Genomic DNA, 15,366 nt, shown 5'->3' on the forward strand with positions numbered 1-15,366 from the left:
TGAAACTTTGAACAACATAGTTAATCCATTCATAACCTAGTATCTGAAATAAGGTAACTGCTTTTAATATGCTTTTACTGCAAAATGCATTCTATTATATTTTTAAATCAGGATTTCAGAAAATAAAAATGATAATGTATCATTATCACATTATGTTAAGCTCTATTGGTGAACACAGTTCATAAAAATTAGCAAATTTTGGGTCTACATTTCACAAATTGTAATTGTATGCAAACTTTTGTATACTGACGAATTCTGTTTTCAATAGATTAAATACCAAGATGAACTATCTACTTTCATCAACACCATACCCCAATATTAAAATATTCTTTTCCCCCCCTAAGCAACTTCTAAAAGCTGAAGAGCACAGCTGGTCCCTTGCAGAACTGGTACATGCAGTAGTTCTACTCACACACTATCATTCTCTTGCCTCGTTCACATTTGGCTGTGGAATCAGTCCAGAAATTCATTGTGATGGTGGCCACACATTCAGACCTCCTTCTGTTAATAACTACTGCATCTGTGACATTACAAATGGCAATCACAGTGTGGAAGAGAATCAGGTCAACTCAGCAGGAAATGTTTCGGTAAGTCTCTTGTTACATGATTGTCATAAGACTAATCTCAATAATTGCTATTTGGTGTTTTTTTTTCCCGTTGGGCCCCTATATCTGTTCATTCAGCAAGTATTTATTGACTCTCTCCAAATACCCAGCATTAGTCCAGTACTAAGGGATATACAAATTTATAAGACCACCTAGGAAGTTATGTTTGAGAAATTTTAGGATTAGGAGCCACCAGCATGTGCCCCATCAGAGCCAACTAGTACTGAAGAGCTACTGCAGTGAGAGAAGGTTGAGAATAGTGCTGCAGGGTGGTAGGGACTTCCTAATGCCAATCACATCCTTTCCTTCCCTTCTGGACAAAAGATACAAGCTGGCTTCTTAATTTTTTATCTTTTAGAAGATTTAATTATCCTTGACCTAGAAATTTCTCCTTTTAAAATTCTTTTTCATGTTTAATTTCATACAAATAAATATTAAAACAAATGTAATTTTTTAAAAATGCTTTCACCTCTACTTTTCTCTGGCTTTTATATTTTCTCAGTTGTTATTCCTTTGAAACAGATGAGAACGAGTTGAATTTTCTATAAGCAAATTTGAGTCAAAATTCCCTCTGCATTCTTTTGCTATAGTGAAGGTGCAAGGGCTTATTTTATGTTTCCAAGAGAAATCAGAGAAATAGCATCACAGCTTTCTGAATACTTTGCATAGATTTTCTCCGTTGTATTATTCCTTTGAAACAGATTTGAACAGGTTAAATTGCCTTTAACTTATATATTTGACTGTGGGCAAGTTATCTAACCTCTCTGGGCTTCTGTTCTTTCATGTATAAAGATCAAACACAAGGTTTTTGTAAGTTTTAAATGAAATGTCTCTGAAAAGGTAAAAGGTCTAGAATGGTATTTATCAGGTGCTAAATTACATACGGTGAGATCAGCACATGAAGGAAAATCATTTTCAAGGTTGATCAGCATGCTTTGCTGACAAAGCCCAAGACCACCATTGTCATCCTCTTTTGAGCTAGTTGGGTTCACATTATAGGTCTGCATATGGCCAGTGATTATTTATCAAAGCTTAGAGGTTAAGAGATGGTCTAAGGGAGAGTAGTATCAGTTGCTAGGATGCTTGGAAATTGTATTATTGCTCTTCCCTACTTTTGATATAGTACAAGGCTAAAGAAAAGTACTTGATTGTTTTTAGTTATCCTTCTATTAAAATAATAGTGAAATAATAGAAAAGTTTTCTGTAGTAGATAAGCTTCCTATTTTCAGGTGTTGAGTTGGCTACTTTTAGAAGGTTTATAGCCCACACTGATGGGACTTGACAGCCATCTGATATAGTTTATTCTTCAGATACAAATGGTAAAAAACAAACCAAAAATAATTTCCTCATATAATATCAACATTTTAATATTAAAATACACTGTTTCTCTCATTTCTATCAAGTGTCTCATCTAAGAATATTTAAATTTTGAACAGTTTTAGAGGAAAATGGGTAAACAAATTAACATAATAAAGGGATAATGTGAGTTGACAGAGACCTTGATTAAAAAAACAACAAAAAACCTTGGGTCTTTCTCTTAAGCAACAGAATCCCTTTTCAGTTTTTTAAATTTTTTGTTTGGCTACTAATCCTGTCTCCGGAATAATTATGGAGAGGTATGCATCAGAAGAATCATCAATACATCATAGAAACACTTTCCATCATGATATTATGAGAGAAAGTACTTAGTACAGGAAGGACACTTTGTTGTAACTGTTAGAATCATATGAAAATAAGTACCCCCAAAAAAGTATACAGTATTTTTCTCTTAACATAGACTTATACTGACAGTCATTCTGCAACAAATATTTCTTGAATACTATGTACAAGGCACTATGCTAGATTCTGAAAATATACTAATAAATTAAATAGGCCTCCTTCCCTTATAAGGGTTTTGTCTTAAGGAAGCAGGCATTAAACCATTATCATGCAATAACAATTACAAACTGTGATTCACTCTCTAAAGGAAAGAGCGGAGTGCTATTTGAGAATAATTAGAGTGACTGAGTTGGTGGGGGTGGGGACTCAGGAGAAGCATGTAACCTGACACCTGAAGGACCAATGGGTGTAAGCCAGAAGAGTAGGGGGAAGAACATTCATAGCAAAAGAAATTTATAAAGGGGAAACACTGATTTTGCATTTGAACACTGAGATTTAAATTTTAAGGTTTCTTACTATGTTTTATAAGGTATAAATTCTACAGATTTGAACCATCTTTCATAGTAAGGATGTAGCAGGGTATAGAAGTATAAATTGTTTGGCTGGCCTAAGACCATTTGGCCATTCCTCTAGTGTCAGACCTGTCATTACAAACATGCCACTGCTGTAGTCATCCCAGTAAGTGACAGCTGCCAGCCCCATTTGCAGAGGTCAGGTGGACAACTCCAGCCCTTTAAAGGACATGTTCCATTCTTACCAGTAATTGGTAAATTGAAAGATAGGGCTGATTACTATAATTTAGAGATGATAAACATATGTTGACAATATGCCTAATGTATATAGTTGATGCAAAACCACTTATACTTTGTGCATCTTGTTTAAACTGATTGAGCAAATAAAAATTAACTTTTAAAATATCATTTGTTTTAAATTGACAAGTAATATTAAATTTTAATTTTTAAAACTTAACATTAACAGTAATGACATTGCTAATTTTCTAAGGTAAAAAAAACACATTAGAATGTGTTCTTAAAGTAGTTTTTCTTATATTTTCAAATCTGCATATCTCTGTGTGTAACAGACCAAACCCAATTTTTGATTCACTCATATATACTAACATTTTAAGATTTATTTTTCCTATATTCTGTTAAAATTCAAAAATTTCATCCTCTGACTAGTGTAAGAAACATTAATTATATTTTCTCTTCAGATAAGTGATTCCTTCTTTGAGGTCGAAGCCCTCATGGAAAAGATGAGGCAATTACAGGAATGTCGAGATGAAGAAGAAGCAAGTCAGGAAGAGATGGCCTCACGTTTTGAAATAGAAAAAAGAGAGAGCATGTTTGTCTTCTCTTCAGGTAAAACAACTGTTACATACTGATAAAACTTCTATAGCTTACAAAAGAGAGCCCAATTTTTTTTGAGAGAGAAAATTTAAAAGTTGTTAAACATCAATCCAAACATGTCTTTTCTCTTAGAGACTATTGCATAGGTATTACTGCTTATAAATAAAGCAGGCAACCTAGAAAAGGAAGTTATAGTGAAAATAGCACTAGACTAGGTGGAAGGACATTTGAAAAAATCTAATTTATATACAGGCATAACTCAGAGATACTAAGGGTTCAATTCCAGACCACCACAATAAAGAAAGTATTATAATAACATGAATCACAGTATTTTTGCTAGTGAAGGGTCTTGCCCTCAATTTGTAAGAAAACACATCATCTGTGAAGTGCAAAAGATGAGGTATGCCTGTAAGCTTGTTTTTCCTTGAGAAGTTTTTCTTTCTACTTACTTGAAACTATAATCTCATCAACTCCTAAAAATAGTTCAGAAAGGTTTAGAACAGTACAGGAAACATTGTAAAAATAATCACACACACATACACACACACACTTCTTTCCTTCATTCACCATTCTAAAACCTTTGTGCTATTATGCTAAGTGTCTTACAGTTCGTTCGACCTGTCCAACAGTTTGTTTGACCAGTCGCTATGATGCACACTGACCACCAGGGGGCAGATGCTCCGACCAGTAGGTTAGCTTGCTGCTGGGGTCTGGCCAACAGGCACTGGGTGAGACTGGCCGGACACACCCTGGAGCCCTCCCGTGGTCCCTCCCCGGCCCCTATAGTTCACTGGTGGGGTACCTCGGCCTGGCCTGCACCCTCTCGCATCCGGGACCCCTCGGGGGAGGTCGGAGAGCCGGTTTCGGCCTGATCCCTGCAGGTCAGGCCAAGGGACCCCACTGGTATACAAATCTGTGCACTGGGCTGCTATTATATATTATTGGACATTAATAATAAAAAAAATAGTACTAGTGCCAAAGTTTAGAGCAAGCTGATTTGTTATTACCATAAATATTATCCAAAAGGGTGTTCATACTTTTGAATACATACTTTTAAGTAGAACCTACTATCTATAAACTGGAGACAGAGGGAGAATGAGTCTGGATGAAAAGCACAAATAATTCAATGATGAGTATTTTTTTTTTTATAACAGACTAGTGACCCGGCGCGCAAAATTGCGCAGCCTGCCTGCCACCCTGCCTTGATATCCTAACCTCTCCACCCAGAGCTCAAGCATGCCTGGCCCTGCGCCCGGCCCCTCTGGCCACTTCAATCCCTGCCCTCAGTCCCACGAGTTGCCTCGGGCTGGTCCTGCTGCCTCTGGGAGCCTTCCTGCTTCCGCCCCATCATGGTGCCGGAGGAGAGCGTGGAAGCCTCCCGCCTGCTGCGGAGTTTCAAGCGCCGCTTCCTGGAGGCACACGCACTCCTTCCCCTGGCAGGTGGGCGGTGGGCATGCTGAGTGCGAGCAGTGGGTGGTGAAGGATTGGTGAGGGGGCGCTACGGGCTCTCAACCCCGCCCTACACGCCACGGGATGGTCCCGCCTCCTCTGGGCGCCTCCCCGCTTTTGCCCTGTCTCGCAAGCAGCCTTCTGCTGAATGGTCGTTACGTTGTAAAGGCGTCATGACCATTAGCATATTAGCTCTTTATTATATAGGACTAGAGGCCCAGTGCACAAAAATTTGTGCATTTGGGGGGGTCCCTCAGCCCGGCCCGTGCCCTCTTGCAGTCTGGGACCCCTCGGGGGATGACCACCTGCTGGCTTAGGCCCGCTCCCTGGGGGATTGGGCCTAAGCTGGCAGTCAGACATCCCTCTGGCAGCCCGGGAGCCCTCGGGGATGTCCATTTGCCAGCAGGGACCAGGCCTGAGCTGCATTCAGACATCCTTAGTGCTGCTGAGGAGGCGGGAGAGGCTCCCACCACCAACGCAGTACTGGCAGCTGACAACCTGGCTTATGGCTGAGCAGAGCTCCCCCTGTGGGAGCGCATTGACCACCAGGGGGCAGCTCCTGCATTGAGCAACTGCCCCTTGGTGGTCAGTGTGTGTCATAGTCACCAGTCATTCCCAGTCATTCTGCTGTTAGGGTCAATTTGCATATTACCCTTTTATTATATAGGAGTGCCTGGCCAGCCTGGGTGAGGGGCTGATGGCTGTTTGCAGGCTGGCCACAGCCCCTTCAGGGTGGGGGTCCCCGTGGGGTGCCTGGCTGAGGGGCTGATGGCTGTTTGCAGGCTGCCCACAGCCCCTTCAGGGTAGGGGTCCCCCCTGGGGTGCCTGACTAGCCTGGGTGAGGGGCTGATGGCTGTTTGCAGGCTGGCCACAGCCCCTTCAGTGTGGGGGTCCTCACTGGGGTGCCTGGTCAGCCTGGGTGAGGGGCTGAGGGCCGTTTTCAGGCTGGCTAAGCCCCTCAGCAAGGACCCTCACCCCATGAGGGTGTGGCCATCCTGGGTGAGGGGCTGATGGCTGTTTGCAGGCTGGCCACAGCCCCTTCAGGATGGTGGGTCCTGCTGGGGTGCCTGGCCAGCCTGGGTGAGGGGCTGATGGCTGTTTGCATCCTGGCCATGGCCCCCAGCCACCCAAGCTCCCAGTGGAGGCTGGCTGAAAGCAGGTATCTGGGATTTATTTGTCTTCTATAATTGAAACTTTGTTGCCATGAGCTGAGGCCACAGCCAGCTCAGGGCAGGTGGGAAGCTTGGCTTCCTCCATTGCCCAGGCAACCAAGCCTCCTGATTGCTCGGCGGCTGCCGGCCGCCATCTTGGTTGGGTTAATTTGCATTTAGTCGCTCTGATTGGCTGTGGGCATAGCGAAGGTACGGTCAATTAGCATGTTTGTCTTTGATTAGTGTAGATAATAAATATACTTTTATTATATTGCATTTACTGGTAAGTGAGCTATTTCTCTTTATAGTTTGAAGACTATTGTAGTTGATGTTGGTCAAAGAAAAGGTTATCCTATTTTTACTTGTTAATGGTAAAATGAATTTTAACTAGCATCCTGTTTTTTAAAAGTTTTCAGTAGTTCTTATAATTATTTCAGATGATGATGAAGTTACACCAGCAAGAGAGATATCTCGTCACTTTGAGGATACTAGTTATGGCTATAAGGATTTCTCTAGACATGGGATGCACGTTCCAACATTTCGAGTCCAGGTAAAATTGCAACATATTGTATACACATACTAGTAATTGGTTTGAAATAACTCAATTTGACTTAAAATAAGAAAGAGCCACGTGGATTTGAGAAGTATAAAATGTTGCAGAAAGAAGTAACTTTTCTATATACAGGCAGTTCCCTTAGATATATTTATTCTACTGTTAAAGGTGTATATATTATTAAAGTTCATAAATCAAATTTCAGAATTCAAAACACATTCACCCATAAAACAAAATTACAGTGGTGGTTAGGTTCCCAGATGATGCATAAAAACTCAAAGTTCTAATACAACTAAACAATAAATAACAGTTGTATTTGAATGTAGCTAGCATTGGTTTTTCTCCCCCTCCTACTGAGCCCCAATGAGGCGATTTCTGATTTCTGCCCTGATAAGCACCAGTCCTGAATGACAAGAGAAATGTCCTCAGCATATCAAGCATTATGTGTAGGTGGAGAGCAGAGGTGCAAGATGTGTTTAAATACAGATACCTCAGAAAATAAAGCATGGCAGTTACAGCATCCCAAATCCCTTTAAAATATGAACTGAATGTTATTTGAGGCAATGAGAATTTTTGAGGATTTTAAATTTAAACTTTGGGGGGATTCACATAAATAAATATTCCATAATTACTTAACAGCTATCTCTCAGTGAATAAAGTTAGTGATGTTGGGAATAGAATTATTGTTTATGGGCCCAGTTTCTTTAGCTCCCAAATCATTAACTTTGAAATATAAAGTAAATTTCCCCAGTGCACTTCTATCCATGGAAACATAAGGAACTGGTGGTCCTCCAGGATACCAGGCTCCTCCTCTTTTTTTGTTTTGCAGGAGGCACTGTGCTGAGTGTTTTGCAAGCATGTTAGAAGCAACAGTAGCTGTATCCCCTAGTACCAGAATAAAAGTTGACAATCATCAGTTAGCAAATATTTATTCTGTGCTCTAGTTTTATAAGACTACTTCTAGTCCATCAGTAGAAATATACTGTATTTTTAAGGTATTTTAGAATAATGTATAAATACTTAATTTAGGTAAATGAGTTGATATTCCAAACTTTTCCATATTGTGAGGGGCCTGTGTTAATAACTATTTTGCTAGGATTATGAAAATACTTGAGAGCTATAAGATTTCATTTCTTTGCTCAGGGAACTAAGATTATTTAAGGGAACAAAAATAGACACAAGGAAGTTAATAGTGTGTTTCTACTTGATAGTGAAATTGTATCATGAAATATAATAGATTAGAATTAAAGCAATCAGGAGGGCTGGACATCTTGTGGAGGGAGATTAGGAATTGAGATGATTGAATGATCCAAACGCATGGGCATTATATGCAGAGGACAGTAATTGAGTTTAGGTTAAGGGATATAGTGAGGGAGGAATCAGAGAAACTGGCTGGGCTGCTGTGAGCTTTAAGCAAAGGGTTCCTACTTCTGACTAGTGGGAAATTGGTCAGGTTTGTAGGTTTTGACCAGAGTAATTACATGATATCAGAGGTTTTTAGGAAAATACATATGGGAGCAACATAGAAGTGGGTGCTTTATTAAGTTTTGTTTGAGGTAGAAAGGAAGCAGGGAGATTTAATGTGGAAAATCTAACTGGGAGACCCAGTAAACAGGTCTGAGAGTCAAAAGATGCAGTAGGAGGAAAAGGAATGAGTGATGGATATTTCTAAATAAAACTTGAGGACCGTTTGGATGGGTGCAGTGATGGAAAAGGAGAGAGGGCTCCTCTGGATGCTGAGGGAGGAGACAGAGAGAAAGCTGAAAACGTTGGCCTATGTGTAAGGAAGAGAGTCCATTGGTTTTTAAACTCGCTGAGTAATAAACAACCTTTTGTATGTTGTAGTATAGAAATTGAAAATATCAGACTGGAGTGCAAGTGAAGCTGAGAGCTAGGGATGTACTAGAACAGCAGTGGATTCCAACTGACAGTCTCACCACAGTGCAGAGTGGTGGACATAGGATAATACTTGGCCACATTTTAATTATTCACATTTATTCTATTCTCTGTATTTAGGACTATTGCTGGGAAGACCATGGTTATTCTTTGGTAAATCGCCTTTATCCAGATGTGGGACAGTTGATTGATGAAAAATTTCACATTGCTTACAATCTTACTTATAATACAATGGCAATGCACAAAGATGTTGATACCTCAATGCTCAGACGGGCTATTTGGAACTATATTCACTGCATGTTTGGAATAAGGTTAGTCTGTTTTCTTATGTTTACAAAGAGGTATTTTCCATTGGACTAAACTATTCAGGTACTTGGAACACATATGTACACAGATACACAAGCTCAAAATAATCCCCTTTCCAGTAGCTTATTTTTATGCTTATGCTTCAGAGAACCAATTTATAACAGCTTGGTTTGTTTCCTCTTTCTTAGCTAGGCGGGAGGGAAAGTTAGGGACATTGACAAGATGCTTCCAGGGAAGAGGAGGGAGGTCAAGTATTATCTATTTCCTGATACACTTACATTTCTACCTTCTTGGAACTTAGTACCTTTATAGTACCCCTCTGGCTGTTCTCAAGCTCCTTCAAAAGCTACTCCGTACTCCCATGATACTTCATCAAAGTGCAAAACGTTCATGTCCTGACTCTTAGGTATTCAGCCACATTATTATGTTACATAGGGAGTGCAGCTATTATATACTGCTTTCTGACACATGCACACAAACTCCATGCCACAGCACTTTCTGATTATTTTAGCTATTGACTTTAACCTCCTAAATGGTTAGGACCAGCTTTGCAAGAACTTTCTCCCTTTTCCACTGAAAAACAAATAGGAGATTTTAGTCCTTGGGTGTTCTAGAAATCATCACATAGTGGGGTAGAGCAGACACTGGAGCCTTTGACCATCTTGGCTTAAATCAGAACAGTGTCTCCTAAGTGTAGAAGACACCGTGAGGCCGTATATAGACCATCTTTCCTCAGGAAACCACCCCCCCCCCCTTTTTTTACTCATATAACCCAAGAAACTTGGGAACATGGGAAAAAGAATTCTAATTACTTCATTTACACAAGTGGATTACAATTTATATATCATGTAACAGTACCAATAATAAATATTGTCTAATTTCAGCAATATTCATAAACTGTTTCCAGAATTTGTACCTCAGTGTGGTTGCTTATTCATGATTGTAAATACATACTATTGTTTGGGCACTGGCAAATTTTTTGTTCCTCTCCCTAACTTCTATTTCTTATCCATTTCCACTCACTAATCCACTCCCATTTAAACATTGTAAAGTTGTTATTTGCCGGGGGGACAGCTGCCTACACAAAGAGGAAAAAAGAATTAGCATTTACGAGTGGTTTCCGTACTTTTGTAAGAAGAAAACAGCTCATATATCGAAAACATGGTTCTCACTTTGTCTTTTAACAGATATGATGACTATGACTATGGTGAAATTAACCAGCTATTGGATCGTAGCTTTAAAGTTTATATCAAAACTATTGTTTGCACTCCTGAAAAGGTTACAAAAAGAATGTATGATAGCTTCTGGAGGCAGTTCAAGCACTCCGAGAAGGTATGCACCTATTGTGGCTTGTTTACTCTGTAACTTAGTGATTCTTGTTCTCCTTCACCTAATCTAAAGCATCTCGAACCTTTCCATCACCTCTCCCAACCAAAAACATTCCAGCGCAGCTGCCTCAGATACTGCTTGGGAGAGAACCTCATGGTGCTGGAGCAGTGGTTCTCAACCTTGGCTGCACATTAGAATCACCTGGGAATCTTTTTAAAATCCTGATTTCTGGGCCTCATCCTCCGGAAATTCTGGTTCTTTGTTGTGGGGTGGGGCCACAACATTAGTAACAAAGAAACAATTTCCGCAGAATGAAGCCCAGAAATCAGGATTTTAAAAAGATTCCCAGGTGATTCTAATGTGCAGCCAAGGTTGAGAACCACTGTGCTAGAGTAAAAGAATAAAGACAGGTGGTCTGGCCCATCTTTAAAGTGCTGGCGTGGCTGTCACCACTTAGGAGAAGACTGTTGTACAAGAGCTCTTTAAAAAAAAATGTTTTGTTAGAAATACCTGGTCTAGTCTTTGATTCATCTTTATATAGAAATGATTATTTGACTTGGGAAATTGATATTCTAATAAAGCACTGTCTAGATTTTCTGAAATATACCTCCCAGAAGAGATGTGATCAAACAAATAAAAGCACAAAACAACTACCCAAAAAGAGCATCAGATAGCTTTTGTTTTGAAAAACTGATATTCTGGCCCAGCCAATTTGGCTTAGTGGTTGAGCCTTGACCTATGAACCAGTCATGGTACTTGCCGGAATTTCGGCCTCGATCCCCAGTAGGGGGTGTGCAGGAGGCAACCGATCAATGATTTTCTCTCATCGATGTTTCTATCTCGCTCTCCCTTCCTCTGAAATCAATAAAAATATATTTTAAAAGAAAAATTGATATTCTGGTCAGTAAACCCAAGACTTCTAAGTTATTCAGTGGAACACAGAAAATGTGCTTGATTTTTGGTGTTTCTTTATTAGACGCACTGAAAAACTAATTGCGAATGATTATAACCTTACCTTAAATGTTATGTTTTATATGCAGGTTCATGTTAATCTGCTTCTTATAGAAGCTAGGATGCAAGCCGAACTCCTTTATGCTCTGAGAGCCATTACGCGCTATATGACCTGATGCCTTTCCTCCATTAAAGATGATGGAATAATCAGCAGATATAGTCTACGAGGGGAAGGTTCTAAGCCCCAGGACCAATGGTAGATAAAAGAATTCAGAAATACATTGTGCCATGATTCCTTTAGTTTCTGCTGTTTTCCTGTGGAAATACCACTGTTGGCACGAGCAGTGACTGCTTGGCAGCTTCAAGTTTAGAGCTGTGAAGAAGGGTTGCCGTTCACAGTATTTTGCTTTTTGAAGTACAAGATGCTGTATAACTGTTTTTAATACAGCAAATAGTAACTCTCCAAATCCTGTTGCTTTTATGTTTTAAATAAGATAACAAGAATTGGAGCATGCAAAGAATGGGACTTGGAAAATGACATAAGCCTTTTTACACAAAGAATTTTAGGTCTTGGTGCTGCTATTCCTGCTGGTGGAATGAGTAGAGTGGTTGTTCCAGTTAAGCTATTAGTAATAAAGTGAACACTGCTACTATCTGAGCCTACATAATTTTTGTGGTTTCAAATTAAACTTGCATATGTATTAATTTTGTTGCATCTAAAAAAGCATAGAATTATTACTCATAGCTCAGCAAAGACTGTTTTGATGGTAACAGTTCAATTCTTTCATTATAGTTGTTTTTTTAAATTCAGAGTTATTGGATGACATTAATTACACTGTCATTCTTAAAGATTTCCTTCAAAAAGCAATTTAAATGTAAATGAAAATGTGTAAATTAAGAAAAGCTGGCTATCTCTTGATATGCTATTTCTCAAGATCCTCTGACACTGGAGGGCAGCTATCTCGTGCAGTGTTTTTGTTGCCAGCCCGGGAGTTGTGGGACATGTGGCTATCGTCTGCTGCACAGCCCAGGTGCATTCTGCTCCTGCCCACCTCATTGACCCCACTTTAAAGATGTGCACTCCATAAATAATAAAGCTGGAAAATATTTTTAGTCAGGTTATCAAACTTGATTTACAAAAATGCTGTTTGTTTGAAATGCAAACAGGTTTGAAAAAAATGTATTGAGTACTTTGTATTCTGGAAGCCTGAACTGCTTTTGAAGTCTGTCAGTATTATTGGTATTTTTCAATAAAGAATAACTTTTCTCCAATTTTATTTGCTGTCTTAATCTCTTTAAAAAGTCATGACTTCAGAATTAGTAACAATTCTGAGTTTCATTTGCTTTTATTAGCCAGGGTAGATTCGTACTTAAATAATGTTGTATCAGATGAGAGACTGCTATTAAATGGCAAACTCAGTTATTTTGTAGAATTCAAAGAAAAGTGTACCTTCAGAATCTTAGGTGAGACTTTTTTATCTTGGAGATGGCTGGCATGGTGTCATGCCTTGTCCTTTTGAACTGAGATGTTTTAAAGTTCAAATAGAATTATTAAAAATTATGAGGAACATAATTTTTATGTTAGGGAGAAAATATATAACAAAAAATGACAAACAACTAGAAATAGCTCTAACTTTAATCAAAGCTGTTGAGCTCAGTCTGTTGCCTACAAATTTATAATGTGTGAATAGGGGTGGGAGTAGGAAGATACAATTTTGAATAGAGGTGATACCTGCCTTCGAGGATATATACCCTAGTAAGAAGACAAGATTATCACTAATTAAATAGAAGTTGATTATTCAATATATAGGTCCACTTATGGTTACCTTATAGGAATGTATATATACATGGTCCTACCCATTGAATTTCTCTTTGCCCTCTTCTGCCTGCTGCTCATCATAGCAATGCAGGTGAGCTTAACCAGTGAGGTTGCACTGGATATAGTTAAATTTTACTCATTCTGCTTTGTCTTGAAAATACAAAGTTTGTAACAGATTGTGATCACAAAACAAAATCAACCGAATGCATTATCTTAGTCCACTAAAGTTTATAATCACTTAGAAATTACAAGTCAGAATAAAAATTTTAATGAGTAAAAAAGTGTGTTTATACCTAAAGTAATAAAGGCGTGCATGTGATACAAAATTAATGTTTCAATGCCTCCTGTTTAACAGGTGCTTCCTGTTACACAGAAAGTTTTCTCAAAACTAAACACACTGGATTTCTAATGTTACTATAATCTAATAGTTTCCAAAATAATTAAGGGAAGGTGAAATAGAACACTCTATGGGCTATCAAAACCCTCACCCCACAAGAGGAAAATTTTTTCTTAAATAATCCTGAAAACATTTCTGGTTGATGTTTCCAGGATTTCGTTATTTAAATCAGGTTTTTGGAGTAAAATTTGGGGAACTTTTTTACTAGGCCAAACTTAATTCAGTATCTCCCATTATAAGAATGAGATTAGGCCTGGCTGGCATGGCTCAGTGGTTGAGCATCGACATGTGAATCACGAGGATATGGTTTGATTCCAGTGGGTGGGGGGCGTGCAGGAGGCAGCTAATCGATGATTCTATCTTATCATTGACTAGAGGCCCGATGCACAAAATTCATGCAAGGGGCTCAGGCCCATGGCCTTGCCCACTGGTTGTTCCAGAAGGTCATTCCACCATCTGGTCTAATTAGCATATTAGCTCATTATATAGGATGTTTCTATCTCGCCCTCTCCATTCCTGTTCCCAATTTTTCAACAAAAAAAAAAGTTTTAATGAGATTAAATCCTAAATACCTCTGTATTTAATACAATTATTTGACTTCATATAAACAGTGGTGCTATTTAAAACTTAAAATTCATTTAAAAGCTAAAAGATTTTTATTCTAATGGTTTAGCTATTTCTAATTTTGTAGCACACCATTGGTAGATGTGTAGGTAAATAAAACTTGCTGGATAAGCATGTTTTCCAAGTATATATTTTATCATTAAGACTAGTGGCCCGGTGCATGAATTTGTGCACGTTAAACAGAAATTAATTAGAAGAAATCCTATATAATAAAAGCCTAATATGCAAATTGTCCCTTTGGGCATTAGTTCGGCCAGGAGTTTGACCACTCACTATGACATGCACTGACCACCAAGGGGCGGCAGTGGAGGCGCTGCCAGTCCCGACGAGAGCGGGACCGTGGCAGGATGGTGAAGCAGGTGAGCTGGCGGTGCCAGGTGAAGGCAGGTGTGAGCAGGAGCCTGATTGCCCCGCAGACAACAACCAGGGGCAGGGCCGCCACCTAACTCCCAGGCGCGGAGGGAGCCGGGTGGGGGCCCAGCCCTGATTGATGATCCCGCAGACCAAATGGTGGAGAAGGTGAGTGGGTGGCGCCAGGCCAAGGTGAGACTGTGAGACGGGTGTGAGCTGGGGCCCAATCTCCGGAGGCCACCCCAAGGGACCCCACCTGTGCACGAATTCTTGTACCGGGCTTCTAGTATTTTAATATCGCTATTGGCCCTTTCTCCATAATAGAAGTGTCAACCAAATTCACAATTGACAATGACAGATGAAAACACACATGTGATTGGCGCCAGCATGAGCTTTACATGTATCGCACATGCGCAAGTCAACCTAGCATTTTATAGATAGAGAATAAATTTGCTTAATTAGACCTGCTTTCTGATTTAGCTAAACTTTTTCTAGGCTAGTGAAGCACCCCAACTTCTCTTTCAGGTAATTGTCAGCAACACAGCAGTAAATATCAACATGAAGCAGATTATTGTAGATCACACAGGAAGAACAAAGGGTAAAAGATTTAACTGCAGCAGTGTTTGACTATATTCTGCGCAGTGAGAAAATCTGAAGTCATTTTCAAGGTCCACCATTTCTTACCTCTTTTCAGTCGGGTCAAGTTTCTAAGCTTTCTAAATCTCCATTTTCCGGCTAATGAAAAGAAAATAGGATTCCACCAAGTCTCCTATCTACCTACTCCAGGACTTCTGTGAGGATCAAATGAGATGAGGCATGGGAAAACGCTTCACAGACATTTGGTTAAAGTGTAACATGTTTCCACCTGGCTATAAAGCAAGTCGGGTTCCTGGACTGAAGAAACTCCAAGGAGGCTAGTTGCTAGGGGGA

The 15,366-nt window shown here is 39.6% G+C and overlaps 1 protein-coding gene across 5 annotated transcripts in view; it reads left to right on the forward strand.

Annotated features, from left to right (window-relative positions):
- Positions 1–15,366, forward strand: part of SESN1 (sestrin 1) — a 115,871-nt gene that overhangs the window by 90,064 nt on the left and 10,441 nt on the right. For 2 of the 5 annotated variants that reach the window (XM_006101690.2, XM_006101692.3), the window contains exons 5-10: positions 345–587; positions 3,475–3,622; positions 6,648–6,760; positions 8,780–8,970; positions 10,153–10,297; positions 11,335–12,522. In XM_006101690.2, coding sequence (XP_006101752.1) covers positions 345–587; positions 3,475–3,622; positions 6,648–6,760; positions 8,780–8,970; positions 10,153–10,297; positions 11,335–11,421 — 927 coding nt within the window. In that variant the 3' untranslated portion in view covers positions 11,422–12,522. Of the gene's footprint in view, positions 1–344; positions 588–3,474; positions 3,623–6,647; positions 6,761–8,779; positions 8,971–10,152; positions 10,298–11,334; positions 12,523–15,366 lie in introns of those variants that run through there. The other 3 variants (XM_023765134.1, XM_023765132.1, XM_023765133.1) reach the window with 3 other exon arrangements.

Source organism: Myotis lucifugus, unplaced genomic scaffold (assembly GCF_000147115.1).
Source record: "Myotis lucifugus unplaced genomic scaffold, Myoluc2.0 scaffold_378, whole genome shotgun sequence".
Classification (NCBI taxonomy): Eukaryota; Metazoa; Chordata; class Mammalia; order Chiroptera; family Vespertilionidae; genus Myotis; species Myotis lucifugus.